This window comes from Clinocottus analis, unplaced genomic scaffold, assembly GCF_023055335.1.
Source record: "Clinocottus analis isolate CAN_PGR_092001 unplaced genomic scaffold, fCliAna1.0.p SCAF_37, whole genome shotgun sequence".
Taxonomy (NCBI): Eukaryota; Metazoa; Chordata; class Actinopteri; order Perciformes; family Cottidae; genus Clinocottus; species Clinocottus analis.
Window position 1 is genome coordinate 1,008,436 of NW_027176120.1, and position 15,397 is coordinate 1,023,832.

General features: G+C 44.7%; 1 protein-coding gene across 6 annotated transcripts in view; it reads right to left on the reverse strand.

Annotated features, from left to right (window-relative positions):
• Positions 1-15,397, reverse strand: part of sorcs1 (sortilin-related VPS10 domain containing receptor 1) — a 148,940-nt gene that overhangs the window by 72,385 nt on the left and 61,158 nt on the right. For all 6 annotated transcript variants that reach the window (XR_011079435.1, XM_068596412.1, XM_068596411.1 and 3 more), the window contains exon 2: positions 3,851-3,918. Coding sequence is in view for 5 of the 6 variants with exons in the window: in XM_068596412.1 (XP_068452513.1) it covers positions 3,851-3,918 (68 nt within the window). In the remaining variant the exon portion in view is untranslated. The remainder of the gene's footprint in view (positions 1-3,850; positions 3,919-15,397) is intronic.

The following is a 15,397-nucleotide window of genomic DNA, read 5'->3' on the forward strand; positions in this document are numbered from 1 at the left end:
CTATCAGGTGATAGTTATTATTAGTTATTAGTTCATATAAAGCGTGATAGTTCATATAAAGCGTGATAGTTCATATAAAGTCTGATAGTTCATATAAAGCGTGATAGTTCATATAAAGTGTGATAGTTCATATAAAGCGTGATAGTTCATATAAAGCGTGATAGTTCATATAAAGTGTGATAGTTCATATAAAGCGTGATAGTTCATATAAAGCGTGATAGTTCATATAAAGCGTGATAGTTCATATAAAGCGTGATAGTTCATATAAAGCGTGATAGTTCATATAAAGTGTGATAGTTCATATACAGCGTGATAGTTCATATAAAGCGTGATAGTTCATATAAAGTGTGATAGTTCATATAAAGCGTGATAGTTCATATAAAGCGTGATAGTTCATATAAAGCGTGATAGTTCATATAAAGCGTGATAGTTCATATAAAGCGTGATAGTTCATATAAAGCGTGATAGTTCATATAAAGTGTGATAGTTCATATAAAGCGTGATAGTTCATATACAGCGTGATAGTTCATATAAAGTATGATAGTTCATATAAAGCGTAAGACTTCACAGTAACTATAACACTTTGAAGCATTATAGTAACTGTGAAGTGTTACGCTTTATATGAACTATAATGTTTGATATTGTTATAGTTAATATGTTATAAAAACATGTTGTCTTTGGACTGAATATGCTTCATAACAGATTAATGCTTTGTTGGATGGTGATTATTATTGCAGATAATATATTAATAAATGCTTTAGGTGTTAATCTTTCTAAAGATGTGCAGTATTAATCTGTGGAACAATACTGTTTTACTGTTTTCATAACTCAGGGAGCAATCAAGGCTAATCTTGCTCACTCTTGACTTTTGATCATATTCATGCTGAACATAAGTTTGAACAGAAGCCAGAAGTTGTGGATTCGTTAGAGATCAAGAACAATAGGGTCTGTTCCTCATGTTCCTTTTATTAATAAAGTGAAATACCAGAATGTTTCATGTGTGAATGTTTGCAGGACAAAAGGTTTTCTGATTCCAAAGATGAGTTTCTAAATGAATTTCAATCGTGTGCATATTCAAACATTGATGATAAAGTCTTTGAGATGAAGTGTCTCTTATTCCCCAACAAGTGAACTCCTTTCAGCTCATGACTGTGAACCACCAGCAGCTCTGAAATATTCAAATGTTGGTCAAAGCGTTAATGCAAAACTTGTGTTTGGTTGGAATTCAGCGTTTCAGTCGTCTCTGAGAGTTTGAGGGACTTATCCGAGCTGGCAGGTCTAATTTGTTTTGAGCGGTCTGAGGCTCAATCAGCTCAACAAGCTATTCTAATTTCACAAGACGACAGAGCCCAAAGCATGCGCGTGTTAAACTGCAGCGCCGCCAACGCCTCGTGTGACTTCAAATGAAGCAATCGCTCCCATCGACTGATGTTCTCTCTGCACCTTCTCTCAGCGGCTGGTAAATCCAGACTAAAGTCCTCGTTTGAAGCGTTCTGAAGGAGTTTACTGAGAGCTTCACGCTTGAAGTTTACAGCCATGAAAATACAGAAATATTCATGGGGCACTGGCAATATTGCCTCATTTACCCTCCCTTACAGATTTAGCCCCAGTAATTTATTTCAGTCCTCTTCTGTGACACAGGAATAAAATAATCTATAATTTGCATAATTGAAGCAGATCTGGACTGAGGCGGGTGCACGGAGCCGCGACCTCACAACCTGTTCTGGCTACGCGCAGCTCCACGTTGCCACGGGGATGTCCTGCTGGATTGGTCTGCTGTGACGTCATCAGGGTATCGATCCGCTGCTCGCAGGCCCGTCACAGAACCACTTGATTTATGGGCTAATGACTTATTTTTAGTGTCAACATGAACCAATGAAACAGCCCGACTGGGCTGACGGCGCCCCGGGATGATGCTAGTTACACTTAATGGAAAACGACAGTTTCTCAAGGACGATGATTTGGAGTGAAACTTGTCCGCCTCGCCGCCGGCTCGGTGGATGTGTGTGGGAGTGAAGCGGCGCCGCGAGGTCATCTGGAGAGCGTCGGCTTCACGCGGCCGCAGGTGAGCAGGTTTGGACTGCTGCAGAAAGCTTGAGGCCAGCGTTGGTCTCCAGGTCTTTAACGGGTTTTATTGGCCTAACGAGCTACTCGAGGATGAAGCAAAGCAAACGTCAGCCGTGGTTCGGTTCTCACATTCGGGTTCAGTCTGAATGGGGGTCAATCTGTTTTGGATGTTGACTAAAACCTTCGGTCAGATGCAGCTTTCAAACCAACCCATCATTAAGTTTGACTGTAACTAGAACATAATTTGACCAAAGTGCAGGAAGTGTGTCCACGGCAGAGCAACGCTGGAGAAGCGCTGGCCTTCCTCCTTATTTCACATCCTTCAGGAAATCGGTTCTGCACTGAAACCGAACCGACTAAACCCAAAACAAACCGACAGGATGAATGGATCTCATGGATGCACGTGGCCGCGTCCCGCTGGGCGCAGGGTCACTACAAACCTGTAAATGTTGTGAAACACACTGGTAAAGCTCCGTGAGATGATTTGTTGGTCCCTGGGCGTGAAGTGATGACAGACAGGTTGACAGACGGGTGCATGCTCACATTGCACCACATGATTTCGAGGTATAAACATTTCAAGCTGTTACCTCATGCTGCTATTTGGCCACAACAGGCAGATAGTTTAACTTGAACCGGCGCCTGAGGAGAGCTGCTTTTCCAATCATCGGCTGCTCTGCGTCTTCATGGCTGTAAATGTTCTCTTCTCTCAAAGTGTACGTCATCTGTTCTCTCATCTGCTTCTCCGTCAGTCTGTCGACTGTTTATCACCTTTAATCATCCATCCATCACTAGAATCTCATCATACTCATAATAACTCACAACACACAGTAGATGCACCTTTACAGGCGTGACGTCGGGTCAGAGCCGTGAGGGGTAAGAGCCGTCATCTGATGCTGCGTTACAGCGCATTCTAGGAGGGAAATGATGGGGCCCACTACAGAAAATGTTTTACATTTTGACATAATGCGCTAATTCCCATTTTCCCAACAATTAAGCAGCTACAATAATCCAGGATTAGGGCTCAAACGGCTACGGTTGATTTGAAAATATGAAATCATTCATCAGAAAAATCTGAAGGTGCCAACTAACATGACAATAGAGTCTGCTTTTGAAAACATCCCTCACAAAGTAGCTCACAGCACATTACTGTCAGTTATTACGCGCTCTTTAAATCCATCTCATGTACAAGTTTGAGACTTAGAGTTTGAGAAACAGGCTGAACAGTCCTTCATGTCTTAATCTTTCTTCTTTCTTGCTTCTCTTCCTGAAGCGAACTGGTCATGTCATGTGACGGTTCACAGACAGCGATAGAAACATCATAATGATTATTGCTTGAGCAGATATTCTTGGTTCAGACTTCCAGACGTTAATGCGCCGCATCGCTGCCGACCAGCGTACCAGAGTTACATCAGGACCAGTCAGAGCGGCGCTCACGGCGAGGCGATGCCGAGTTCAAGGCTGGTCAAGGTAATTTACTGGATAACTTTGCAGCCCGTCACGTTGATTAGTGGCTTTCATGTGAGGGACTCTGGTGCCCACAGACATTAAACTGATTGAAGACGTTCGGCGACTCAAACTTGCCATTTAAAGATCTCTTTTAGACTGTTGCCTCCTTCTGGAGCTCTGGATGTTTCTTTAGTTCCCATCATGAGATGCTTGTGAGCATTAGCATTCCTCGTTCCTGAGACGTGAGCAGTTCCAACCACAGGAATAAAACATCAGAAATATATAAACCGTTCCCTTCTGACGGCTGCTGGAGGAACACGGCGCGTGACGAGCTTACCTCCATAATGAACTCTCAGTCACACTGTTGAGGTTGAAGTCAAAGAGTTTGGTCAGCATCAGGATCACCTGCAGGAGGAGACAAGGACTGCAGTCAGTACACGGGCCCATCGCTCACCCGGCTGCTGAGCAGCGACAGCTTCACCGTCCAGCAGCAAGAGCCCATCAAGGTGCTTCAGGCTTTGAACAACATTCCCTCTGTAACGTAACGGTGAGGCAAAACATTCATAACTTTAGAATATGTCTGCGTGACTGTATAATGAGAGGATTTACTCCATTAAAAACAAGTTCATTCCTGCAAACCACCGTCAGCTTTCCACCCAAATGTCTCCAGAACATCTGCAAATGAAAATGTAAACGTGTGTCCTGTGAACGTTACATTTCATTTAGCCAACGTTTTATCCAAAGTGACTTACAATAAGTACATTTAACCATAAGAGTACAAACTCAGAACAACAAGAATCAACAACGACAACAAGAGACTTCTTCAAATTACGAGACGATGAGCACGTCAACCTGGAATCAATCACAGCAGAACAGTGGCAAATATTCATGGCTCATGATGGAAATGTGACATTTGTGCTTGTTTCATGAATTCATTCCCATGTTTACATCCAGCTTTCTCTTCAGTGCAGCTGAAGAAGACAGGAGATGTTATTTGTGGTTATGTGTTTGTTGCAGATGCAACAGGCAAACTGAAGCGTGCGATGCCGGTACCAGTGTTCACCGTCACCAGAAGAGTTTATGAAACGAGGAAACACTTTCAGGTGAAAAGGCGAGACAGGAAAGACTCGCCGAGCTTCAGTAAAGCAAACGTTACAACCTTCAGCTTTTAGACACGAGTAGCGCGGTGGTGCTAATTAGCTTCTTTTATTCACTTCCCACTTGAAGCTGCTCTGCTGGAGCGGCTGCAGCGCTCTAATCTCTAGAAGTATGTATTTAAAGATTTCATAAAAACACACGACACATAATAGAAATCAGTTCGCAGAACTTCTAATCTTGTATTTCCTCACAATGAGGCGATGTCTGTAAGGCTGTAAAGACCCTTAAAGGATCTCAATGCAGACTGCTGGACCAGAGAGTTATTCTCTTCAGGATCATGTGTCACGTTTCCTGCATCAACCTTCCACCTCAGTCAAACATTTGCTGCAATATTTTGATTTTTTTCCTCAAACCTCCTCAATGTCAGAATGAACGACGGTAAAATCACAAAAACAGGTATTTATGCATCTCAATGCATCAACTTTAATGGATCAAAACATCAAGGAATCATTCTGCAGATGCTCCAGTTAAAAATACAAGAACCAAAAACCAAAACTCTGAGAGGTGGAGACAAAGACTCTGACGGGTGGAGACAAAGACTCTGACGGGTGGAGACAAAGACTCTGAGAGGTGGAGACAAAGACTCTGACGGGTGGAGACAAAGACTCTGACGGGTGGAGACAAAGACTCTGAGAGGTGGAGACAAAGACTCTGAGAGGTGGAGACAAAGACTCTGACGGGTGGAGACAAAGACTCTGAGAGGTGGAGACAAAGACCCTGACGGGTGGAGACAAAGACTCTGACGGGTGGAGACAAAGACTCTGAGAGGTGGAGACAAAGACCCTGACGGGTGGAGACAAAGACTCTGACGGGTGGAGACAAAGACCCTGACGGGTGGAGACAAAGACTCTGAGAGGTGGAGACAAAGACCCTGACGGGTGGAGACAAAGACCCTGACGGGTGGAGACAAAGACCAGAGCAGTGCTCGTCCCACGCGTGGATGCATGAGTGATGAAATCAACATGTAAAGCTGAAGCACTCTGCAAACTGAACTGAAGGATCCAAATTCACAGGAAAACACCCAGAAAATATCTGAAGACTTCTGACCTCTTCTAGTGCCATGATGCACATGAGCGGGCCGCGAGAAACGCCCTGCTGTCATCCAGCCATCCATCTATCATCCATCCTTCTATCATCCATCTATCATCCATCCATCCATCTATCATCCATCCATCCATCTATCATCCATCTATCATCCATCTATCATCCATCCATCCATCTATCATCCATCTATCATCCATCTATCATCCATCTATCATCCATCTATCATCCATCCATCCATCTATCATCCATCCATCCATCCATCTATCATCCATCCATCCATCTATCATCCATCCATCCATCCATCTATCATCCATCCTTCTATCATCCATCTATCATCCATCCATCCATCTATCATCCATCTATCATCCATCCTTCTATCATCCATCTATCATCCATATATCATCCATCTATCATCCATCCATATGTCCATCCATATATCCATCCATCCATCTATCATCCATCCATCCATCCATCTATCATCCATCCTTCTATCATCCATCTATCATCCATCCATATGTCCATCCATATATCCATCCATCCATCTATCATCCATCCATCCATCCATCTATCATCCATCCTTCTATCATCCATCTATCATCCATCCATCCATCTATCATCCATATATCCATCCATCCGTCCATCTATCATCCATCCTTCTATCATCCATCTATCATCCATATATCATCCATCTATCATCCATCCATCCATCTATCATCCATATATCCATCCATCCATCCATCTATCATCCATCCTTCTATCATCCATCTATCATCCATATATCATCCATCTATCATCCATCCTTCTATCATCCATCTATCATCCATCCATCCATCTATCATCCATCTATCATCCATCCATCCATCCATCCATCCATCCATCCATCCATCCATCTATCCATCCATCTATCATCCATCCATATGTCCATATATCATCCATCCATCCATATATCCATCCATCCATCTATCATCCATCCATCTATCCATCCATCCATCCAATCAGAAGGCGTTGCATGAATTCTCTTTGGTTTTCTGTTTGTTTTTCACAGTAATGATACAAATGAATGTGACATGACTGCAGAGGCCGTTCAGTCGACAAAGATCAATACCAAGACGGATATCGAGTACTGCGACACGGAATCAAAACCGTGAGAAGTGACTGAATTGCTGGAAAAGAAGTGTTGCTGCTTCTAGCTGGTCGGTACGCTGACGTTTCTTTTCTTTCTCCGGGTCTAACTTCCCTCCTCGATGGGCACCAGGCCTCCTGCCCTCAGGCCAGTGGCTTCGTCTGTCTTTCTTTGGACTTTGCACACACAGGTTTGGCTGCTGCATGGGTCATTTTCTGTAGTTTGAAGGTGAAGTGACCAGCTAGCTTAGCCTGTCTTATTTATCTTAGCTAACGGATATTTTAGGACCGATCAGCCTTCACACAAAAGACAAATACGTCGTACAATATTCTGATGTTGCTTCTCTGCGCTTTAATGTTGTGTTTTGAGTGTGATTTGGCTCGCTGGGTGTGTTGTAGAAGCTGCCACATGAAACCTGTAAGTGACATAAAACCATGGAAATGTTTTCCAGGAGACAGACTCGAGCTCATGGTGACACGCTGCGTACGGCGAGGGTTCAGTGTTTAAGGGCTCGGAGAGCTCCAATGGCATCCTGCACGGATGCTAATTGTTTCAAACTCATTACTTTATGATATCAAATTGATTCTAAACACTCCACTGTAGATATTCCTGATGCCGTTAACACCCTGAAGCTGCACGGGACGAGGAAAGTGGGTCAGCCGAAGTCTGGAGGGAAAAACAGAAGCAGAAACATCTCACTTCGCTTCCAGCGTAACAAGTAAAGCAGCACGGAGACTCACAATCTATTTACTTTGTGACTGGAGGTGAATTTAAAATGAATAAAGAAGAGGAGGAGAAGGAGAAGAAGGAGAAGAAGGAGGAGGAGAAGGAGGAGAAGAAGGGAACGCTGCCGTTTCACTTCCTCTCCGGTTGTGCTGCTCTTACTTCTCTTGCTCATGAGCGATGCTTCATTTTGAAAACACGGTGTGGAAGTTTTCTGATGAGTCCCTATGCATTGTGGGTAACTCGCAGCACAATGGTCCGGTGCGTGGGCGAAGAGGAGCGGCCGATGGACAAACATCTGTTCACATAATGCATGGCTTGTGAAGCGGCTGCGTGACATCACAGAGACTTCCCAGAACACTGAAATGAACAAGCGGCGTTCACACAACGTGCACTTGCTGCCTTGTTGTTGACAGTATCAAGCTGCCTCCGACGCCGGCGCTGTCTGACTGTGTGGCTCTGTGGACCGGTCCACCGCAGTGGGGGTCCAGTGAGGACAAGCAGAACAGATGCACCTTGGGTAGTGGAATTACATTGCGAGGTCGGGGCTCCTGACATCAAGCTGACTAACATCTGACGCCAGAGAAACTCTCCGCATGTGCGGCGCCGGTTGTTGGTTTTGGAGCGTCAGGGCGCGATGTGGAAATGACCACGAGCAGCGAAACGGCATGAGGAGCGAGTCAGGAGGAGCCGGTCCAGTGTGAGCAGGTTCATTCTGGGGAAAGAACAGCCTTAAAGGTCCGGACGAGGCCTCTGCATGCTAATGACTGGAGCTGCTGAGCCGCCAGCTGGAGGCTGGATTCACACTCGCACCACGCAGCTCCTCTTCCTCCTCCTCTTCATCACTTTGCTTCTGCCACTTCTCCCCTTACTCATGTTCCTCCTGAAACACCCTTTACTCCTGCAATGCTGTGTGTGACTATGATATATATATATATATATATATATATATATATATATATATATATATATATATATATATATATATATATAAATAAGAGAGAGACGGAGACAGAGAGAGAGAGAGAGAGAGAGAGAGAGAGAGAGAGAGAGAGGGGTAATGGTGTAATTATGTGTTCATCATCTCTGAGTCACTCTGCTGTGTGTTTGTGTGTCCGTCAGGGTGAAGGTGAGGGAGCAGTTTTTACAACCCTGAGCTTTCCGTCCATCATGGCCTCGATCTGTGTGTGTGTGTGTGTGTGTGTGTGTGTGTGTGTGTGTGTGTGTGTGTGTGTGGAGTGAGTCCTCTAAAAGGCTGAGGTACTCGCCAGGTGACTTGGCTTCATTAGTTGCAGACCTTCTGGCTGCCGCGTGTGGACTCTGCGTCGCCGCCATCATCGGGCTCCCGTCGTCGGGCTCCCGTCGTCGGGAGCCCGACGATGAGGCAGCAGACGCGGCGGTGGTCAGACGCGGCGTGGAGATGTGCGGAGGAGCATGAAGGCATCAGAAGGCCGAGTGTTAGAGTTTGAGCAAAGACACGATCAGCAGATGCTTGAAACAGGATCAAGCCCCTGCAGCTCCAGCCTGCAGCTCCAGCCTGCAGCGGCGTGGCCGCTCTGCCGTCCCTGAGCACGGACCGACAACGTGGGAGCGTGTTGTTAAGGCGGCGCTGACCAGCGAGAGGAGACGGCATCACAGACGTCTGTGCACCAAACAAATACCAGAATGATGCAACGGCGTCTGCCGGCGAGTCAAAGGCATCTGAGCTGGAACCGGAGCTGCAGGCCGGCAGTCAGCTGCTCGCTGCAGATAACAAGAGCAGCCGCAGCGAGGACGGCGTTCGCTTCGTGACAACTTTCTGAAGAAAAAGTTAAAGCCGTGACTTTCTCCACATTCCAACTCCAGCGGAGATGTCAGAGCAGCCGGAGCGAAACGCCGTTTCACCCGTTGTTGTCGCTGCGCCGAGGCAACAAAGAGCCGCTCGAACGCCGCCACAGAGGAGCAAGAGAAGCTGGCGTTGGTACAAAGATCGCGGCGGCGTTAACGAGCTCACTTGAAGTTTCTGTGCTGGAAAAGGCAAAAGCACTCCTGCTGCTTCAGGTTATTGCTTTTAATAAAAGTATTGCATGTTTAGATTAAATCGTCCCTTCGATTAGGATCAGCTGATCCAGGTGCTGTGTGCATGTCAGTGAGAGTTGCACATGACACACATACACTCCAGCGACAACAGGCAGGAGTCAGCATGTCCGTCCTTCAGTCAGAGGATCGGTGGTTCGAGCCCCGTGTCGCCGCGTCCTTTCAGCAAGACACGCGTCCCCAAAGTGCTGCTGTGTCTGTGGTGTACACGTGGAGGATGCTTTGGATAAAAGCATTAGCTAAAGTGTAATATTCAAGGTTCCTCCTTGCAGCAGGACGCATCATTACAGACGCTAACAGCATCATTCACTCGTGTTCCAGCAGCGTCTGCTGAACAGCTGAGAGGCCTTGTGTTCAGGACTCAAATACATGTTTAAATGTTTGTGTTCTTCATTTGTTGCACCATAAGCATACCATCAAAATCTGATCCATCCTTTGTAAAACATCAACTCAATTTGGATCAATTGATGAGTTTCTGTGTTGGACATGATTTTGAAGGATAAAGAGTTCAAAGAAAAACCCCTCGGATGCGTCTCAGGTTGTTTGGAAGCTTTGCAAAAGCAGAAGCAGAAGCAGAAGAAGAAGCAGAAGAAGAAGAAGAAGAAGAAGAAGAAGAAGAAGAAGAGCGGTGACATCAGTGAAGCGAAGCCTCGCTGCAGGAGAGGATCAGTAGCTACAAAGCTTCAGGTGTTTAAAATATCTCCCCATTATTTCTTTTTAATCAAAAGTATGCCTTTGCTGCGAGCAGACACTGTTATCTCCTCTGCTGCTGGGTACTTGTCCTTGGATGGAGGAGAGGAAATATCACCGTGAATCAAAATAGCCAAACATGCGTATACAAACAGCGATTACCATTTCCTGGGGCATCAGGAGGCAGAATAAACAAATATGTAATGCAGAATATTATCACACATTCTGAGGCTCCCAGAAAAGGGAAATGTGTTGTGTCCATGTTCTGCGCGGCTTTACGGACTTCTGTTCATCGCACATCTCTTCACGCGAGTCCAGATCCCTCCAGGGGGTCTGCACCGCTTCATCAGGGGGAAGACGGAGAGAAGGATCCCAGCACAGACGACGAGGAACCAGAAAAAGACGTTTTTCACATCAGATCAATCAAATGAATGAATTCATATTGATGAATCAGAGACGGGCAACACACACACACACACACACACACACACACACACACACACATAATGATGTAAACAAGTTGTACCTGCCGACATTGCCGAACACCTCAAACTGTCAGGCTCATGAGGATCATCCGTCTCTGAGGATTAGCTGTCACGTCTTCCTTTGGAAGATTCACTACTTGTGCCTATCGCTAATAAAAAAGTGAAATATACTCAGGAAACGGGTTTCCAGGTGCTCGTCGCATATCTGAAGATAATACGTCTTCATCCGGATCAAAATTGATCAAGGCTGTCGGAGGTGTGCGTCCCTGGGAGGTTATATATGCCGCGGCATGCTAATGCCGGGCTGCTTGTTAGCCGGCTAGCGGTCTTCTGCGGCCTCATTGAGCTCTTCCTGCTCGTTACAATCAGAGACTCTGAAGCTTTAAACACTCTCACTGACGACTGTTACGCCACGCAGGCTTATAATCAAAATCTCATTCTTTCCATTCTTTTTTCTCTCCCCGAGATGAAAAGAAAAGATTTTCTATTTTTGATTCGGTTGGAGCAGATTATTTTTGGTGTGTGATGTTTGCAGAGGTGCACATGGAATACCGAGCTGAGCGCTGAGACTCTGCAGCTTCATGTGCTGCTGGTTTGATCCCCGCAGACCTGTCACCTTTGTTTTCTTTGTCTTTTCATGACGATGCGGTCTCAAAGTTCCCGGCAACTATTCCCCTTGATCTTTAGCTATTTGCTGCTCCTAATTGGTTGTTAGCCCACTTTGGATTCAGTGTATGAAAATGATTGCAGTTAAGGAGCTGAGCTCTCCAGTGTGGTGTTGCTAATGCTTTTTAAAACATCAAAGGCTTAAGGAAGACATGAAGGGGATGTTTACTGCTAAGAAGTATTAAAAGTATCCAGAGGAATTATTAAATGTACATTATGATAACACATCATGTGGGTTTTGGGACGCGACATGCTACGATAGCGCTAAGTCTCTTCTTCATTGAGTTCAAGAGTTTACTGCATTAATTATGTACCAGAGAGAACACAGCAGATGTGTACTGCAAATACACACCAGACATCCTTCTGTGTGTACATTATACACATTCGTACTTTCTCTCACATGCCTTCACTTCAACTTCCTTCACACAGTGAAGCTGGACAGTATTTATACTTAGCATTTAAATATCCCTCCTCTTGTGTTAGCTCCCTGTTAGCATCTCTTGTGTTAGCTCCCTGTGAGCATCTGTGTTAGCTTCCTGTGAGCATCTCTTGTGTTAGCTGCCTGTGAGCATCTCTTGTGTTAGCTCCCTGTTAGCATCTCTTGTGTTAGCTCCCTGTGAGCATCTGTGTTAACTTCCTGTGAGCATCTGTGTTAGCTTCCTGTGAGCATCTCTTGTGTTAGCTTCCTGTGAGCATCTCTTGTGTTAGCTCCCTGTGAGCATCTGTGTTAGCTTCCTGTTAGCATCTCTTGTGTTAGCTCCCTGTGAGCATCTCTTGTGTTAGCTTCCTGTTAGCATCTCTTGTGTTAGCTCCCTGTTAGCATCTCATGTGTTAGCTCCCTGTTAGCATCTCATGTGTTAGCATGTGGGTTTTGACCCCCGTCTTAAATCAGCAGTAGAAAAACACAAAAACAATGATTTATCAATGTGTTCCTCATCTCTTAGTTTCCTGATTAAACTTCCTCATCCATAAACATATTGTTGTATGTTTTAATGTTTTTGGGCCTTTCCTTGGTCAGGATACGCCTCCATTTCTATTAAAAACATGTTAACATGAACCTCAAGGGAATTAAATAAATAAATAAAAGGTTGTCGTGTTACGTGACTGTGACTGAGAGGTATTAGAACACATCTCTTTAATACTTTTGTTTTATTACTTCATTTTAATATTATCAACTATAGTAACATCTATGGTGTTACGGGTCAATATGATGTATATTTACTTCAAGAAAAAGGCTAAAAACCTTAGAAACTAGATAGATAGATATGACTATATCTATAGATCTATCTATATCTATATCTATATCTATATATATATATATATATATATATATATATATATATATATATATATATATATATATATATATATATACACACACAAACACACACACCTCGTGTTGACGCTCTCACATAGTGTGTGTACTGTACAGATATTGATAAACGGTTAGCAGTTATATTAAATTCTCCCCAATCCCAATAAAGTGTCCACCTCTCCTTAAAGCTATGTCAGGACGATGAGGATAAGAGATGCACCACCTCAGACGATGAAGATGAGGATAAGAGATGCACCACCTCAGACGATGAAGATGAAGATAAGAGATGCACCACCTCAGACGATGAGGATAAGAGATGCACCACCTCAGACGATGAAGATGAGACATGCACCACCTCAGACGATGAAGATGAAGATAAGACATGCACCACCTCAGACGATGAAGATGAAGATAAGACATGCACCACCTCAGACGATGAGGATGAAGATAAGAGATGCACCACCTCAGACGATGAAGATGAAGATAAGAGATGCACCACCTCAGACGATGAAGATGAAGATAAGAGATGCACCAGTTCAGACGATAAAGATAAAGATAAGAGATGCACCAGCTCAGACGATGAAGATGAAGATAATAGATGCACCACCTCAGACGATGAAGATAAGAGATGCACCACCTCAGACGATGAAGATAAGAGATGCACCAGCTCAGACGATGAAGATAAGAGATGCACCAGCTCAGACGATGAAGATAAGAGATGCACCACCTCAGACGATGAAGATAAGAGATGCACCACCTCAGACGATGAAGATAAGAGATGCACCACCTCAGACGATGAAGATAAGAGATGCACCACCTCAGACGATGAAGATAAGAGATGCACCACCTCAGACGATGAAGATAAGAGATGCACCACCTCAGACGATGAAGATGAAGATAAGAGATGCACCACCTCAGACGATGAAGATAAGAAATGCACCACCTCAGACGATGAAGATAAGAGATGCACCACCTCAGACGATGAAGATAAGAGATGCACCACCTCAGACGATGAAGATAAGAGATGCACCACCTCAGACGATGAAGATAAGAGATGCACCACCTCAGACGATGAAGATAAGAGATGCACCACCTCAGACGATGAAGATAAGAGATGCACCACCTCAGACGATGAAGACGAAGATAAGAGCTGCACCAGCTCAGACGATGAAGATGAAGGTAAGAGCTGCACCACCTCAGACGATGAAGATAAGAGCTGCACCAGCTCAGACGATGAAGATGAAGGTAAGAGCTGCACCAGCTCAGACGATGAAGATGAAGGTAAGAGCTGCACCAGCTCAGACGGGCTGGAGGACAGCAGATGAACCGGCTGACGGCCGGCAGGCGGCTGCGCTGACGGAGTCCTTGCTGGTGCTAGTGAGTGAGCGGCAGCAGAGGATGAGAGGATGCTGAGGTGAGAGATGCTCATTGTTCCCTGTGAGCCGCTGCAGGTGGTGGAGTCGTGGTGCGTTCATGAGTCAGCGCTGCACCGGACGCCTTTCATCAAGCAGCCTTTGAGTCAACAAGCTGAGTTATAGTGTTTGATGTCCATTCAAACCAGATTGCCTTTTTAGTTTAGAGGGTATGATTTGCATGTTTTCTCATATTCATTCTTATCATTTTTGTCCGAGATCTTACTCGCCAGTGTTTTAGTACACTTTGAAAAGAAAGCAAATTAAATCTCAAGTAATGAGGTAAAAACCAAAGTATGGTTTTCATTGTGCGCTACTTTGTCGTTTGCAATAAGTCGCTTTATCATTTCAAGTGTTGATTGTAAAAAAATAGACTTTATATAATGATCCTCGCCGTGCTCCGTGTATGCACAACAGTCATAATGTGGTTTTAATGGAAACTCCACACTGTTCTGGAGAACCTTTTTACTCTCAGTGGACGTCAGGAATATGCTTTGAAAAGGGAAATGAGTTTGTTTGTACTTTCTGTAACAGGAACAGCATTATCCTGCCTGAGATACATAACCTCCATCCAGAAGGAGGACGTCAGAGCAAACAGAGAACCATGTTGAGTTCTTGTCAGTCATCTGACCCCACATCCACAGATCATAACTTCAGACCAGCGGCCTCCAGCCTCCAACCACGGACTCCAACCACGGACTCCAACCACGGACCGGCCTTCTCGGTGTGGTATTTATTACGAGGTAATAAATATGACGCAATACGTATGACGTAATACATATGACATAATAAAGTGATACGACCGACATAAAGACAATTTAAAATGCATAAAAATACAACTCACCATATTAGAATTAGTGAGAGCTCTGAGCTGGTTTCTCTGCTACTGACCGATCCTCTCGGGGTGACGGGAGAAAACCAGCAGATGTGTGTTTATGTCTAATCCCTGACTTCAACCTTTGTATCCACTTTACTGCTCATCCTCAACCCTCTTCAAAGACAGGATGCTGGAGTGGAGGCAGGTTTCCTCACTTCTTTAGCGATCTCAGGATCTTCTTCCTTGATTTTAATCCAGAACACCGGCAGAGTTGAACCTCTTGGCGTGTGTCACGAGGTTACGTCTGCGGTCAAGTACAGACGGATGTATCCAGTCATTTTTCAAAATAAAACATAAAACCTTGATTTTTATATT